This window comes from Balaenoptera borealis (assembly GCF_965194805.1).
Source record: "Balaenoptera borealis genome assembly, chromosome: X".
Lineage (NCBI taxonomy): Eukaryota > Metazoa > Chordata > Mammalia > Artiodactyla > Balaenopteridae > Balaenoptera > Balaenoptera borealis.
Window position 1 is genome coordinate 108,728,718 of NC_138881.1, and position 16,164 is coordinate 108,744,881.

Sequence of the window (16,164 nt, forward strand, 5' to 3'; positions counted from 1 at the left end):
AGAACACCAGGCTTTGTTTGGCCACGTTAGACGCTATAATATGTAATCATGGAGGCACAGACTGTCACCAAGGCTAATATATCAGTTTGTTCTGCTAAGTGCTCTTCGGGCCCATTCCTATAGTGGATTTCTAGATGAGCAAAAAGCACATCTCTGGGCTCAATGAGAACACCTCTGTCTCTCACTCTCTTTCTCTGACCTCTGCCCTTGAAACAACAATTGATTGGCTCCTATAATGTATTCATCCTGAGCTGCTGGTAAATATCTGCAGTCTCCATATTAGTGAAAACTGAATAACCACATCTGAGTGGGTAGTAGATTCTGGGTTTGCTATAATGCAAAGAAGGCTAAACCTCATTTCCAGCGCTGTTTAAGTAGAGATATATACAATACCTATTCCTACACTTAAGAGAGTGATCGAGCCAATTTTCATCAAACGTGTGAGAGAGTGGGGATGATTTTCCCAGTTTTCTGCCATAGCCATATGGATTGGTCAGGAATGAGTTGTCAAGCAGTTGGCCTCAGCCACTTGTGTTAGGATGAAGAGGAGCTTTTGTATCACCCAGTCTTCTCTAATGAGATCTGGTTTCCTAGAAGCTTGGAAGCTTCTTATGGAACTTACCGGCTTTTGGAACCAGAAGGACCTTCGAGATTACCTGGCCCAGTTTTCCACCCAATGCGGAGATCTCCACAGCACTCTTGACAGGTAGCCTCAACTTAACCACCTCCAGGAGCATGGGAACGCCATTCAGCAAGGCATCCTGCTTGTTGTGGAGGCAGCTCCAGCTGTTGGAAAGTAGATCATTCTCCCTTTGAGTTGAGTTTGTTGGCTTTGGCCTGTGGTCTGGTCACCTTCCTCTAGATCTGATGGTGACTCTTCATGAAGGAATTGCCTGGCAAACATCTCTTTTCTCCGAAAGCTCTGATCCCTCCTATTGCTACCCTCTTTCAGGTTGACATCAGAGAGTCAGGCAGAGACCAAACTAGACAGGTCACTTTACTCCTGTCTGGGCCTCATGATCTTTCCTTTCGTCCTTGGCTTGGGTCTCTCTTTTCTTGATTTGCAGAAGGGGATAGGAAGAGCCATTGCCACTCATACACCTGCTACCTTCACTCTCTGTTCCTTTCTGTGCTACTGTGAGGCTGCTCCACTACAGTTGAATAAACTCCACAGCCTGCCCTGCCCTGAGTACATAGGGAAGGGGCTGCTGCTTTTTCTGTGGCATTGAACGCTGTAATATGGCTTCCCTGTGTTTCCTGAGGTCCTCACAAGGCATGGTTCTGTTCCTTCCTCTTTTGCCTCAGCCCAAACTTGTTGCATCAAAAGGCCTGGTTGAGAACGTGCTGGCTGGAAGTGCCATTAGAAGCCATCCAGCACAGCAGTTCTTAGACAGATGTGGGGACCCACTAGTGGGTTGGAGCTAGTTGGGAGGAAGGGGTGGTATGGCAGCTGGCCTTCTAAGAGCTGTGCATAACCTGCAGACAATTCCTCATGCTGTAATGATGGTTCCTACATCCGGATCTGCCCTTGGCGATTTCACACGTAAGAGCGCGTGCAAAGGTCAGGGGAGGCGAGTTGAGAACTCTTGGATCTTGCTCAACCCCCTCGTTTCACAACCTGGAGAAACTGAGGCTGCAGTCACTCACTTCACAGACATACTGATCTTTTGCCGTGTACTGGGCACGGTGGCCAGTCCTGTGGGGGAGATACAGAACACATGGGCATGGCCCTACCTAAAGAGCTTACGCTTAAATAATACGATAATGATACCTTATTCTTTATAACACTTTATAAAGGGGTGATGTGGGTTATATGCTCCCATTTTACAGACATGGAAACTGAGGCTCAGGGAGATTATGACCTGCCCTCAGCAGTCACACAGCTAGTGGCCAAGTCATGTAACACTAATGCTAAGAGATAAGGATAAACTCAATCTGTCCCCCTACCTCTGGAGTTTAGGACTGACCCTGTGGGATGAGGCTCTTGGTAATGGAGTTCCCAGCAGGCCTGTTTGAAACTGGAATGTGCTCTGTTCAGTGAGCTATGGCTAGAATTAGAGATGTTGCCCAGTGTGTCCCAGTGACTTGATTTCCAGCCACGGAGGGCAGCAGGTTTCTGTGATTGCCCACCAGTTAAGTCGGCCCATGGCAGCTTCTGGTTTCAGGGAGTTTCTGTGGCTTTGATCTTTGTGTGCTTGGAGAGAGACCAACAGGGCAGTCAGGCGGGTAGAGCTGAGGCTATGAAGGAAGCCTTCTACCATTTACTCCCCACCCCAGTATACTTCATATTATTTCACTTCAGCAGAGCTGCTAAATTTGTTTTCATATTAGAGTGGAAAAAAAGACAAAGTGGGGAAAAGCTGAAAAGAAAGTTCTCATTTGCTCTGGGCTATGGGGAAATCCTTTTAAAATTACCCTCATCTTGGGGACAGCCAGATGGGCCACCCCCTGCTAGCAGGGCTGGGAGTTGTCTCCTGCGTGTAGAAGAGGGACTTTGACGCGGAAGCACAGTGTCCATTCGAGAAGCATTTAGTGGAATAGTCAGCACCGTGCCAGATATGGGTAGCGAATAGTTACACAACTTTGTACTGAGGTTCTAATCCCCAAAGTCCTCTGATTCAGCTTAGAGGAAGGCGTTGCTTTTCTGTGTTCCATTTCCCTGACATCCATTCTTTCCTGTTTCTTGCCTTCAGATTTAAAGGCCCGTAAGCAGAAGACTTCCTCCCAAAGTTCGGAGCACCACCTCAGGAACAGGAACCTTCTCTTGCCCAACAAAGCCCAGGGGATTTCAGATTCACCAAATGGTTTCCTCCCAAATAACCTAGAGGAGCCAGCCTGCCTTGAAAATTCAGAAAAGCCATCAGGAAAACGAAAGTGCAAGACCAAGCACATGACGACGGTCTCAGAAGAGGCAAAGGTACATTACCAGCCAGGGGAGCTGTAGAGGAGGGGCATTGTGGCGGCCGGGGCCAGGCTAGGTTGGCACATTTTCCAGGCAGGCTCCTCAGTCAACAGTCTTCTGAGTGAGTGAGTACACGGGGTTGGGGGGGGGGTGGAGATCAAATTAACCCATATTTATTAAAATATTTTAAACTAGTTCTAGAAGGGTTGGGGTGTGGATTTGAAGAATGGGAACTAAAGTTAGAGCTAACAAGAAGCATCTGCAAACTCTGGGGTTTGGCCCATGATGGGTTTTCCTTGACAATCCTTGAATCTCCTTTGAGTTAGGGAAGAGCTAAAGAATATGGCAGGATGTTACCCTGAATAGCTTGTTAACATCCAATCAAGAAGCTTTTGTATGGGCTTAACTCACTGGAAACCAATCAGGGAGCTTTCTGAGTCAATCAAGGTAGAAAACAACTTACAGAAGCAAGGATGTTGATGTCCAGGCCAAGGTTGCCTAAGGGTGGGGCTGAAGGAATTCTTCCACTTGGGCCGGTCATAGCTGTACTTCCCCAACCCCACTCCTCAGTTCCTTTGCTTCTCATGGAAGCAGAGGAGCAGGTAAGTGGGCACTCACCAATCAATAGCCAGGCAAGCGTTCTAGAACCCCTGTTCAAAATTGACGTCTCTTTTGGGTCTGATGTTCATGGCACTGGTGTTGAGTTCCGCATTGCACAATTCAAAAAAAATTACACCATCCTTATCCTGGGTGAGCTGTACATTTGAGAGAAGTGAGGTTCAGGTTCAAATGTTTACCTGTAATACGTGTTTGTCTTGACAACCAAAAAAAAGGTCATATTGGGCTTGTTTTGGTGGTTGTGATCCTTACGGTTCTTTCCAGCTCCAGAGCAGGGATCCCTGTGTGGCACTGGCAAAAGGTAGGAGACCCAAGTGCTTGAGTCCCCCCTCCTTTCCCCTTCCTCGTTCTGGAATCTGGTTCCAGCTCAAACAAAGTACTCAAGCCTATTTCTTCTTCTTTAAAAATGGAGATGATACTTCATGTCCTTTCCATCTCAAGAGGGTGCTTGGGGGAAGAAAGGAGGCAACGGATGTGAAGGGCTTTGAGAACAGTAAAGTGCTCTCTCTGAGGCTGGTGTACATCCTTGAGTTTCAGGCCGAGGTAAGAATGAGGAGACAGAGGCTCGGAGAGGCAAGGTAGCAGTGCCAGTTCCCTGCGACCCCCAGAGGAGGCCTAGGCAGGAGAGGGGAAGTCTGGTCTGTGCCAGGTGCTCTGCTTGCGTGATCGCTCTTAATTCCCACAGTAGCCGTCCTCATTCTGTGGTGAGGAAACTGAGGCTTGGGGAGGTTAGTGGACTTGTTCGAGGTTACTCGGTGACCCGAGTGAGAGACTTGGGGTGTGAGGCCGGCCTGGCTGCCCTTGGCGCACGCCCCCCACTCTTTGCCTATGTCTCCACCCTGTGAATGGGTGGCTTCTGTCTATCCGGGAGACACTGGGGGAGGGGGCAGCTGGGCAGGGAGACACTGCAACCCTGAGCAGCTCTGGGGAAAGGTGGGCGTCCCCCTCCCCTGCTCTTCCCCACACACTCAGATGGCCCCGTCCCACACAAAGGTGGCCAGCCGCCTGACGTTCAGCAGCACACGCTGATGCTTCTGTCTGGTTATTCTGCCTGGCGGTGTGTCCACTGACATGTTCTCCCAGAGAGGTTTTCTCCCTTCACAGGGCCTCCCTTTCTCCCTCCCGCCTTTCTTTCTCTCCTAGTCACCACCACCTGCTCCAGTTGCCCCCATGGCACGGTGCTTTGTAGTGGGAAGCAAGGTGGTGGGAGGGCGGGGGACGCACGTGCAACACTAAAGCTGGGGCATCGGCCAAAGGCTTCTTCCCACAGGGGTTCCGAGCCAGGGAGGAAGGGGGGAGGGGGAGGTGGTCCCCATTTGCTCTTGCTCCTCCCTCAGGCAGCCTCCCTTGTCTCTGGCAGCTCTGGCCCCTAGAAAGAGAGTCACCCTTTGGCTCCCGGCTTGGCTTAGCAAAAACCTGGGTACTTTACCCAGCGTCCTCCAGTATCACCGTAATACACCTCTATCCTCCCGGCAATAAAGCAGCATTCTACACTCGTAGCCGGTGCCTTCCTGCTAGCTATCGTACCTCTCTGCCCTTTTGGGATGTGGACATGTAGCAGCTCTTGTCTTGGGATTTACCAGAGGAAACAAATGCCCTGGGACCTTGTCTTTTCCCTGCTGCCATTCCTTTCCTGGCTTCGTGTCTTTCTAGGCAACTCTTCTGGCTGCCCAGGGCTCTCCCTATAGCTGCCTTGGATCAAGTCAACAAATGCTTGTTGCAGTGATGTGCCCAACCCCGAGTTAAGTGTTGTAAGGAACAAAAGAGAAGATGACAATGTGAACCCTGACCCCGGGGAGCTTCAAACGTAGCAGGAGAGGCCAGACTTGTCCGTGAAACAACGGGAGGAAATTGACAGTCAGACATAAGGCATTGGATTATGTGATTCAGACTAGGTGTTCTGGGTGTTGCAGAGAAAGAGGGCAGTGGGGACCAGAGTGTTGTAGAATGTTGTAGAAGACACAGGATTTAAGTGAGACCTTGATGCTCTAAGGGACTTGGGTAAGTGGGATGTATTAGTTATCTATTGCAGTGCAACAAACTACCAAGAGTTAGCAGCTTAACCCAACAATAAACATGTATTATCTCGTACACTTTCTGGGGGTCGGGAATTCAGGAGCAGCTTCGCTGTGTCTGGCTTGGGGTCTCCCGTGCGTGAAGTTGCAGTCATGGTGTCAGCCAGGGCTCCATTCATCGGAAGGCTTGACTGGGGCTGGAGGATCTGCTTCTAGAGTGGCTCCCTCACATGGTGGCAAGTTGATGCTTGTTGTTGGCAGGAGGCCTCCTTTACTTGCCCTGTGGGCCTCTCTAAAGGGATGCTTGAGTGTCCTCATGACCTGGCAGCAGGCTTCCTCCAGAACGAGTGATCCAAAAGAGAGCAAAGCAGAAGCAACATTGTCTTTTAGGACCTAGCCTTGGAAGTCACACACCGTCATCTCTGCCTTCTCCTGTTGGCTACACAGATCAGTCCTCTCCAGTGCAGAAGGGGGCTACACAAGAGCATGAATATCAGGAGGTGGGGATCATCAGGGGCCATCTTAAAGTCTGATGAGGGCACATTCTTGTCCTCGGGCCCCCCAGTGATTCATACCCTTCCACATGCAAGTCATACCCTCCTCTCCCAAGGCCCCCCCAAAGTCTTGTCCACTTACGGTATCAACTCCAGGTTTCGAATCTCATCATCTAACTTAGGTCCAGGTGCAGATGAAGCGCCTTGGGTCTGGTTCCTCGAGTACAGCTCCTCGAACACAGTTCCTCCCCATCTGAAGTCCCCTCCCTTCATCTGAAAGAGACAAGTTACCTGCCCCTATAGACTCACTAAACCGTGCTGGGCCAGGCATGGGAACTTGCTCTAGACATTCCAGTTCAAGATGGGAGGATAAAGGAGACATGCAGGGGTCATTTCATGAGGAAAGGACACTAACGTTTTGTGAGCACCCACCTTGTGCATTGTTCTGGAGCTGCTCTAGTTCATTATCTCAAAGACCCCGCAAGGGAAAAAGCGAGGCTCCTAGAGGTTGGGTCTTGCCCCAGGTCTTATAGCTAGCGGCTGGCAGAGGCAGGATTCAAAACCCGGTCTGTCTGCTTCGTGAGCTTGATCGCTTTCCACCAGCCCAGGTGGGCATGAGTGTGATCGGGGACACAGTGTGGTGAGAGGTGGGAAAAACCTGGTGAGGGTTGGATGTGGGGGGAAGGTTTTTGCAACAAGAGTGAAGGCTTCCACAGCCGTGCCTCTTTAGTCAAAGCTAGCTGTCTCCACTGCTCTTTACTCTGAGAGTTTGCTCCCGCTTATTTATCGAGATGACTTGTAAAAACCACAATAAACGGGGACTGAGGCAGGTAAAGAAGGCATGCAGAGTGCTTGAGAGAGGCTGGGATGTCTCCTCAACCTGCGCTTTCCAATCCTGTCGTTATTCCTTGGTTTCTGGGGTTGAGGACTTGAGCCCCTTAGCGTCTGCTCACCAGGTAGAAATGAGCGGGGACCTGTGCTGATCTAGGACTGCGTCTCTGCTTTCCAGGGTAAAGGGCGTTGGAGCCAGCAGAAGACACGCTCTCCCAAATCTCCCACCCCAGCGAGACCCACAGAACCATGCACGCCCTCAAAGTCCCGAAGTGCTGGCCTAGAGGAGGCCTCCGAGTCACCTGCAGCCCGGCAGATCCCCCCAGAGGCTCGTCGGCTCATAGTGAACAAAAATGCTGGCGAGACCCTCCTGCAGCGGGCGGCCCGTCTTGGCTATAAGGTAAGGAGCCGCCCCAGCCACAGGATGCCATTGCCCGAGCATCTGTGGAGAAGCTTCTCGCCACTGGCTCTTCTGTGGCCTGGGCAGGGCTTGGTTTGGGGCTTGAGCCCAGGCTGGCCTCCTCCTACTGCGCAGACGGCCTCTGAGGCCGCCTTGACCCTGGCGTGGTGTGTGGGAATGCAAACCCTTTTGAAAGGCAATTTAGGATGAACAGAATTGAAATGGTAACACAATATCATCCAGTACATTCCTAGGCCAGAAATGGGATTTGGGGGTTTTTATGTCGTCTTGAATTTCCCTGTGCCGTGGCTCCCCCACTCAGGGACGGGGGTGATCATTGCTCACTCTTTACATCCCTCTCCAGCTTCCCCTCGTTTCGGCTTCTGGTAGTGAGGGGGTCAGGAGTACATTGGAGGGGCAGAGATGAGCTCACCCGACCTTATGCTACTTCCCTATGGATCGAAAAGAAATTAGGAAAGGAAGCTGGTGTTTATTTTGTCGTGTTGAGTTCTCATTACGTCGTGTCCTTTCATCTTCACTGTAAGCCTATGGCAGTAGGTTTTATTAACCCCATTTTATAGGTGAGAAAATCAGGGGTTAGCAATGTTAAGTGATACATCCACAATCACTCAGCTACTACGTACATGTGAGTCTGAATTCACACCAAAGTCTTTTTGATTCCCAAATGCCAAGGTAGGGGCAGAAGCCTGACTCATTTGCCATCATTCAGTTACCTTGTTGGACATTTTTGTTGATATGAGCTCCTTGACCATGCGCCTTTGCCCGCCACACCACTTATTTCCCCAGGATTTGCTCTGAAGGGTGGAGCTGCTGGGCTTTAGAGTAGGCCCTCTTTTTTTTTAAGGCTTCCGACACCCATAACTGACTCATTTAAAGACAGCTGCACTCCCAGCCAGCCTGGTTGGCACGGGAGAGCCGCTTTGACAGTGTCTTACTGGCAAGCCACGTATCTGTCTCGAGCACCTTGTGTGGGGGCCTGGGTAGCTGCCAAGGGAGATCGAAAGAAAAAATGATGACCAACACTTGCCCTTTAAGTGAACTTCTTTTACCTGGGGCCAAAGCAGCCAACAGGAAACCACAGGCCAACCAATCAGGACAGGGCAAGAGCAGGTTGGACAGCCTGTCATGGGAGGGAGGGAGGGAGGGAGGGAGGAGTAGTCTGAGGCCTGGAGGAAGAGGCAACATCTGCACTGATGAGGAGGGTAGGGGGCCTTGTGGTCCCCTGGGTAGAGGCAGTGGGCACACACAGGCTCGTGCGCTCGCTAGCTCTAGCCAGCCAGCCAGTGAGCTAGCTGTCAGTCAGGACGACTGAGTCCCATCTCACCAGGGCCTGGGGGAGTTGATGAGAGGCCCCTGGTAGCTGCTGTCAGCCTCTTTCCCTCAGAAGAGGGGCTGCCTCTCCCCTCCCCGTCAGCGTATTCACCAGCTTCATCCTAGACTAGCTAGGCTGCTTCTCGGCCTGGAGTCCCACTTCTGGTCCTGTCGTCTCAGCCCAGGGAAGCTAATCATTACTATGGATGAGTGACCATACTGGCTTATCCTTGGAACAGTCTTGATTTGAGGGGAGGGCTGGAATTGACTGCCCAGGGATAAACATCCAGCGATAGTACTTAAAACAATTAAAACCAGCATCCAGGGATAGTACTTAAACCAATTCTTTCTTCCTTGTTCTCGAATTACTGCCAGGGGCTGTGCTTGCCAGCACATGTCTCATTTCTCTGGTCTGGGGCTGTCTCGAAAAGCCCCAGACTACAGAAAGGGTGCTCAGACACTTGAGGCCTGAGGGTGTAAGCTCTGGGTGGGCAGGTGAGCCTCTCTGAGGGCCTCACGCCAGCAAACCACACCCAGATGAGTATTCTCGGTCACTGGAATTGCCTCCCCACGGCTGAGGACACGGCCCAAAGTTGAGCCCCTGGCGATGGCACCTCAGGACTGATTTTGTTGGCAAAAGATTTTGAGATTTGCCTGTCAGTCTCTGGACTAAAGAGCAGGTTCTGAGACTCTGGACATTTGGAGAGCTTCACACCTAACTCGGGTGATTTCCGGAGTTCGGCCTCTGTTTGCTCACGGTGCTCTCCCTGTTCCCACAGGACGTTGTTCTCTACTGCCTCCAGAAAGACAGTGAAGATGTGAATCACCGTGACAACGCTGGCTACACGGCCCTGCACGAGGCCTGCTCCCGGGGCTGGACTGACATCCTGAACATCCTGCTGGAGCACGGTGCCAACGTAAACTGCAGCGCGCAGGACGGCACGAGGCAAGAAGGCTGCTCCCCTTACCCCCCGCCAGCCCCCCCCCCCCGCGCAGCCCCTCCCTCAAGAGAACCTGCCCCGGTTCGGACAGGTTGAGGGCAAGGCTGGATGAGTTCCTGCTGGCCAGTGCACACTGCTCACTGAGGGGAGGCTGGTGTTGTCTAGCGATCATCCTGTGCACCTGTCTCAGGCAGAATCTCGGGCTTTACGAATTGGGAGGTTGACCTTAGGGTAACATCCCAGATGTGATTCTTGAATTGATGTCTATATACTTAAGAAAAAAAAAAAAAGACACCTGCCATTGTCTTAAAGAAATTACACCCGTTCTCCTGTGCTCTATTCGAGGGACTACTTCCTGGGTGAAACTGACACAAGTTGCATACCGCGTGGGGGGACTTGGGTCAAAGGATGTAGGCTCTGCTTGGCCACCGGCCTGGTGTGTGGAGCAGCTCTGCTCATCCCTGCTCTGGGGCAGTCGTCTGGGTTTTTCCGTTCCTATCCCCCAGCATCTGCTCTAAGTTTATCCTCAGTCAGGGGCCCGTTCTCTCCTGAGCTCCAGAGCTAACAGCGGAGCTCCATTGTGCCACAGGGACTGTCCCGTCATGGTGGGGGAAAGATAAGAGAGAGAAATGGGAGGGAGGAGAAAGGTAGGGCTAGAGGGCAGTGCAGGCCAGCAAGTGGTTCCCCTGCCCTAAGTCTTACCCACGTTACACTGGGGTCATCTCAGTTTGCTTTCCCTGATGAGGTGGCGTGAGGCCTAGACACCCAGCTTCCCACTTGGGCCCTGCTGTTCTCACCCTGTATCACCTCGCAGGCCAGTTCACGATGCGGTGGTCAACGACAACCTGGAAACCATCTGGCTCTTGCTGTCCTACGGGGCTGACCCCACGCTGGCCACCTACTCGGGACAGACGGCCATGAAGCTGGCCAGCAGCGACACCATGAAGCGCTTTCTGAGCGGTGAGTACGGCCCAGACTCAAAACCTCGTCCCTAGGTCTGGCCTCTGATCCCTGAGCTCCCGAGATGCCCTTCATCTCCCTCTATCTCAAGCACCTCCCGTGAGGGGCGTCAGCCCTCTGCACGGGCTTTCCTTCTGGCGGCTCAGAAATCTCTGTGAACTTTAAAAAGTCAGAAGGTCGCTTCCTCTTGTCCCTGTGCTTTGAGTGTCCACATCACACGCATCCTCTTCAGGGCCCTGGTAGCCCGCGGGGACCCATTTCCCCGCTCGGTATGTGGGGAGGCCTCCCTGTGGGACAGCAGCCCCACTAGTAGATTTAGTTGGGGGCAAAATGTGTGGACTTGTGCTTTGAATGGTATGTCGGTTGCAAAGAAGTGACACTTAACATTTTGCTTTTGTTTTTGCACTTTGTACTTTCTCCCTGTCGGTGATCAAAGTCCAACCCTTGGGACCCCTCCAATGCTTTCTTCCTCACACTCTGTGGCGACTGTGATGTTCCCTCTGCATCCTCCTGCTTCTTTTTCCTCCTCCCTCACCTGCCCCCTCTGGAAAAGTAGTGTTAAGGCCCATGGCAAGGGCCACAAGCCAACTTGCATTTATTTTCTTATTAGCGGATGACAGCTGTTTGTCTGCAGTTAGATAGCTCTGCCGAGTTGGGCAGCGGGGAGGAGGGAAGGAGGGAAGTCTAGCTTGGGCATGCTCAGTGGGAATCTCCTCAGACTTGACCTCCGAATGAAGGAACCCCGCCTCCTTCGTGACATCACAGCTTGGCCCTTGCACTAGCGGTGACTTCTTCAGGCTGCCTGAGCGGCAGTTGGTCAGATGGAGCAGCTGGGAGTTGTGTCGCTGATCCTCCGCGGAGGCTTCAGTGTTTGTGGTACAGCCCCTCTCGCCTGGAAGCCCACAGGGCCAAGGATTCGCCCTAGGCCGCTCCCTCTCTCCCAGGCTGTGGCCTCAGTCCCCAACTCTCCCCACCCCCTGCCTCCCCCAATACAGTCCTGGGCTCCCAATCAGGGGCTTACTTGTTTATTGAACAAAGGTTAACTAGGTAGCTGATGATGGAGGAAGAAACAAAGGAACCTGAGCTAAAGGTCCCCATGGAAGGAGGACTAGGTGGGAATTGCCTTCTAGGTACTAATAAAAGCTGGAGGGGGAGTGACAGGAGGCCGCTGAGGGAGCCCTTGACTCCTGCTCGGCCAGCCCCCATCCAGTCCGCAGCCAAACCAACACATCCCTGCTGGCCACCCGCTGTGTGCAGGCCTCCCGCCCCCGGCAGGACCCAGCCTCTCTGGCTGCAGCAGGAGGACCGCCTCTTCCCTCTGCCAGCTCGGGGGTCCCAGGCCCCTGTCTGTGAGGGGTGGAGCCGCTTGGGGATGCTCCTTCAGGCCTTTGTTCTGGGGCAGTGAGGACTCTTGTTCACTTTAGCTGGACCATCACCGGGGCGCGGGGCTCGGGGCAAGCCACCCTCTGTGGCCTCTTCGTGCATGCCGTGCACCGCACGCACTCTCCTCCACGCGCACACATGTTGTCTGCACTCCACACAATTCCCAGGAAAAGCTGGCACACAGGGACATCTCAACATGATAATAGCACTGCACGAAGCTCTCCTTTGATCAGCAGGTCTCATCTAGGGGTCTCTTTGGGCTAGAGACTGCCCTCCTGAGGGCTTGGGGCCCTCTGGGTCCAAATAAAGCTGTCTCTGACCACCATTGCACGCAAAGTCTTTTCTTCCCCGACCCCTTCTCCAAAATCCCCAAGGAGTTTGAATGGTGAAACCATTTTAAGTAGTTAAAGAATTAGAAATAAACATGTTTTTCTCTCTTCTTCTCATGTCTGTTAACTAATCCCAACTACTAGAAAGCCTTTTGATGCCTCCTTAAACTAACTTGAATGCTAGTCTGTGTTGCAGACGCAGGAGAAGACTTTTCTTAATTCTGGCACTTCCTAGCCTGTCCAGGCTGAACACCCTCATTCAAATCTTGACATTGTTTCTCAACTTTATGGGCATGGAGCTATAACTTCATAGTGGGAGCCGGGAGCTGAAAGGAGTGTTAAAACTGGGCCACCTCTTTTCCATGCAAATACTGAGTGCCGATTGAAGACAGAGCTCTGACTGGCTGTTAGGGAAAGTGCTCAGTCTGGCTAGGACCTTGGCAGCTGGGAGATGCAGGCACTGGGAGGAGGGACTTGAGCCCAAAGGCTGTTTTGGGGGGATGAGAAGTATTACTCAGGGCCTTTTTTAAAAAAATAAATGTATTTAGTATTTATTTATTTATTTATTTCTGGCCGCATTGGGTCTTTGTTGTTGTGTGCGGGCTTTCTCTAGTTGCGGCGAGCGGGGGCTACTCTTGCTGTGGTGCGCGGGATTCTCATTGCGGTGGCTTCTCTTGTTGCAGAGCACAGGCTCTAGGCTGCACGGGCTTAGCCCGCTCTGCAGCAGGTGGGATCTTCCCGGACCAGAGCTCAAACTCGTGTCCCCTGCATTGGCAGGTGGATTCTTAACCACTGCGCCACCAGGGAAGTCCCCCCCCCCCCCACCACCTTTTTTTTTTAATTGAGGAGAAGCTCACCCAACAGGACCATTTTGAAGTGAACAATTCAGTGGCATTTTGTACATTCACGATGTTGTACAACCATCACCAGGAGCTTTTTCGATTCCTTGAACCGGGTATTTCTCTTTTTTCATCTCCATAGCGCTCCCCTGCCCCAAATCTCAAGGAACCACTGGGTAGAGTGGCTGCAGGAAGCACCATGAGGTTGAGGGTTGGGGAGGCCCCTACACCTAGATGCGTCCGTGTGGACTTCCGGATTTCTTTTTACCTTGCCTGTCTGGCCGAGGTAGTTAAAAAGCTTTTTGCTTTTCATCCCCAAGCATTTGCCTGACCAAATTCTCCATAGATTAATTGTCTTCTTCCTCCCCTAGTGGAGATCCCACTGGGCAGCAAATGAAGGCGAGTCCCTGTAGGGTGTAAAGGGCAGAAATGGCGAGCCAGAGAGATTATCAGGGTTGTGCCTCATGTAGAGCATCCCTCGTTTTGTGCAAGTCCCCTGCTCTGGAAAAGTCTGGGAATCAAATCCTCTTTTAAATACAAGGGGATGGTATCCGGTAGTGAATTCTTCTGTAAAGCAGAAGATGCTGGTAATTTGTGTGGGTTGAAAATGTGGATTTTCCTACATTGGCTTGGCTTAACACGAGGCCCATTTCTCCTGAGATCCTGAAGGGTATAGCGGTGCTCCTTCATGCGTTTGTTCATTCGTGAGTTTATAGAGCACCTGTTAGGTTTCAGGTACAGTTCTGGGTACTGGAGGTCAGACAGTGAACCTTTTCTCTCTCGTCCTTGGGCTCGGAACACCAAGCCATCCAAACCCTCCGAGAGGCCTTTGGAAGACCTCCTCCTTGGGCCAGATTACAGGCAGGCATGTGACCGATTTCCCTTTGACCCTTTGAAGAAAAGAATAATATCCAACCTACCCAAGGGAAAACAGATTCGTTTTTCGTCCTCTGTCAGAAAGAATGTGGGAGCTGGGGGGAATTGTTGCAGTTTGGGTTGGGGCATTGGAGGAAGTATCAGGACTGCTTTTCCTTCCACTGATGAAAGGGCTAGCAATTTACCACTTGAGGTCACTGAATCACAGGTTTTTGTTTTTCCTGCCAGAGACCTCAGCCATATGACCCCATGTCGAAGACCGCTTGTTTTTTGTTTTTCTCTCCTTTCATGTCCCTCAGCTGGTGACTTGGTTGGAGGAGATGGGGAGGGGTACGACGGGACCCTGGGACATAGAGAAACTCTGATTGCCAGGGTCACGGCTCACATTGAGTACTTTAAAAAAATGTTTTTTTATCAAGGCAAAATTCACATAACATAAAATTAACTATTTAAAAGTGAACAATTCAGTGGCGTTTAGTGTGTTCACAGTGTTGTACAACCACTACCTCTATCAAGCTCCAAAATATTTTCATCCCCCCAAAATGAAACCCCATACGCATTAAGCAGTTGCTCTCTACCACCATGCCCCGCCCCCTCAGCCCCCTGGCAACCACCTGTCTACTTTATCTCTATGGATTTGCCCATTCTGGACATTTCATATAAATGGGATCATACAATATGGGGTCTTTTGAGTCTCACTTCTTTCACGTAGCATCATGTTTTCAAGGTCTGTCCACGTAGTGGCATGTTTTTAAGGCTGAATAATATCCACTCGTATGGATAGATCACATTGTCTCTTATCCATTCATCAGCTGATGGACATTTAGGTTGTGTCCACCTTTTGGCAGTTGTGCCTAGTGCTGCTGTGAACACGCGTGAACAAATATTTGTTTGATTCAATATTTGTTTTCAATTATTTGGGGTATATACCTAGGAGCAGGATTGCTGGGCTGAGGGTTCTTTTTGAAGGCAAGGTAAGAGAAAAGAACTGAAAGTTAAGGGGACGGCAAGGGAGAATCAAGGAAAAGGAGTCACTCCTCATCCTGATTGTACGAGAAGACGTGAGGAAACGTGCCTCAAAGCTGCCCCGTCAAGCAGACCTTGATGGTTCCTCTTGTAAGCCACTCGTGGGCCTGTTCCGACTTTGGCATCTTTGCCTGTGCCAGTTAACTTTGGGCTGTCTCAAAAAGGCAAATTCACCTGCAAATGACAAAGATCTGTTGCCAGCGAGGAAAATTAGAGGAATGTGCTGGGGGCTCTGAAGGCAGCTCCAAGAGAAGCTTGGAGCCCCAGGAATGTGGTGAGCAAGGGCTGCTCTGATGGAGTCCTCGTGTGACCTGTGCGGGGGACAGCAGTCACTTGAATGCATATGTTCCGGACCCAGGCTGAGTAAGCACATGACTTTATAGTCTCGCCTTACAGTAATTTCTGCCCCGCCGCCCACTTTTTTCCCCATGTGTTTATTATGCTCTTACTGTGTGCCAGGCACCTGGGCTTCGGTACCAGGGAGGCAGTGATGAACAGGACAGACGTGGGCGCTGCCTTTAGGGAACTTACGATCTCATTCCTTTATCTTCCGGGACACCTAGCACAGGGCTAGGCACAGAATAGACACCTACCTGACAGATGCCTTTGGAAGGAATTACTTCCAACTCCCAAATGGCACAGGGTACAGAAGAGGAAATAAGCTGGCAGCCGTGACCTCAGAGTTTTTTCACGTAGAATGCACAAAAGATCTAATGTACATGATGAAAGGTTTTCCGCTCTGGCTGCTCGGCCATTACTTGAATGCTTCTCTCTGACTGCCTTTTCCTCTCGGAAGAAACCCTTCATCTCCTAGAAGGTTGCTAAAAAACGACTGCTTTCAGTAGCTCACAACAGCTGATGGGCATTTTTGCTGATAGAATGTGTGACCCAAAGGGAAGGTATATTGGACCATGGCGGTGCCTTCCATCCAGGAAGCTTAGCTCTGCTCCTTTAAGAGTAGCTGCCAACTTCCTCCTGGGATTTGGTTTTCAGGGGGCACCCTCACCTCACCTGTGCCCTTTGGACTCTCTCCTGTCCTGTTGCCCAGGTGTCACAGCTAAATCAGCTTGCCAACTGTACTACGTGGCATATTGGCAACCACTGGGCCATGTGCCCACAGATGACACAGTTGAATTTGTCATGGAAACCTGCCTTTTGTCCACGTGGGGCTGAGAGGTGAAACAATTCACCTAGATGATGCTTAGCTAGGGAACAAGG

At 51.3% G+C, this 16,164-nt stretch overlaps 1 protein-coding gene across 11 annotated transcripts in view; it reads left to right on the top strand.

Annotated features, from left to right (window-relative positions):
* BCORL1 (BCL6 corepressor like 1) overlaps positions 1-16,164 on the top strand; it is a 60,884-nt gene that overhangs the window by 38,206 nt on the left and 6,514 nt on the right. For all 11 annotated transcript variants that reach the window (XM_082377731.1, XM_082377730.1, XM_082377737.1 and 8 more), the window contains 4 exons: positions 2,694-2,917; positions 7,039-7,260; positions 9,372-9,538; positions 10,348-10,493. In XM_082377731.1, the coding sequence (XP_082233857.1) occupies positions 2,694-2,917; positions 7,039-7,260; positions 9,372-9,538; positions 10,348-10,493 (759 nt within the window). The remainder of the gene's footprint in view (positions 1-2,693; positions 2,918-7,038; positions 7,261-9,371; positions 9,539-10,347; positions 10,494-16,164) is intronic.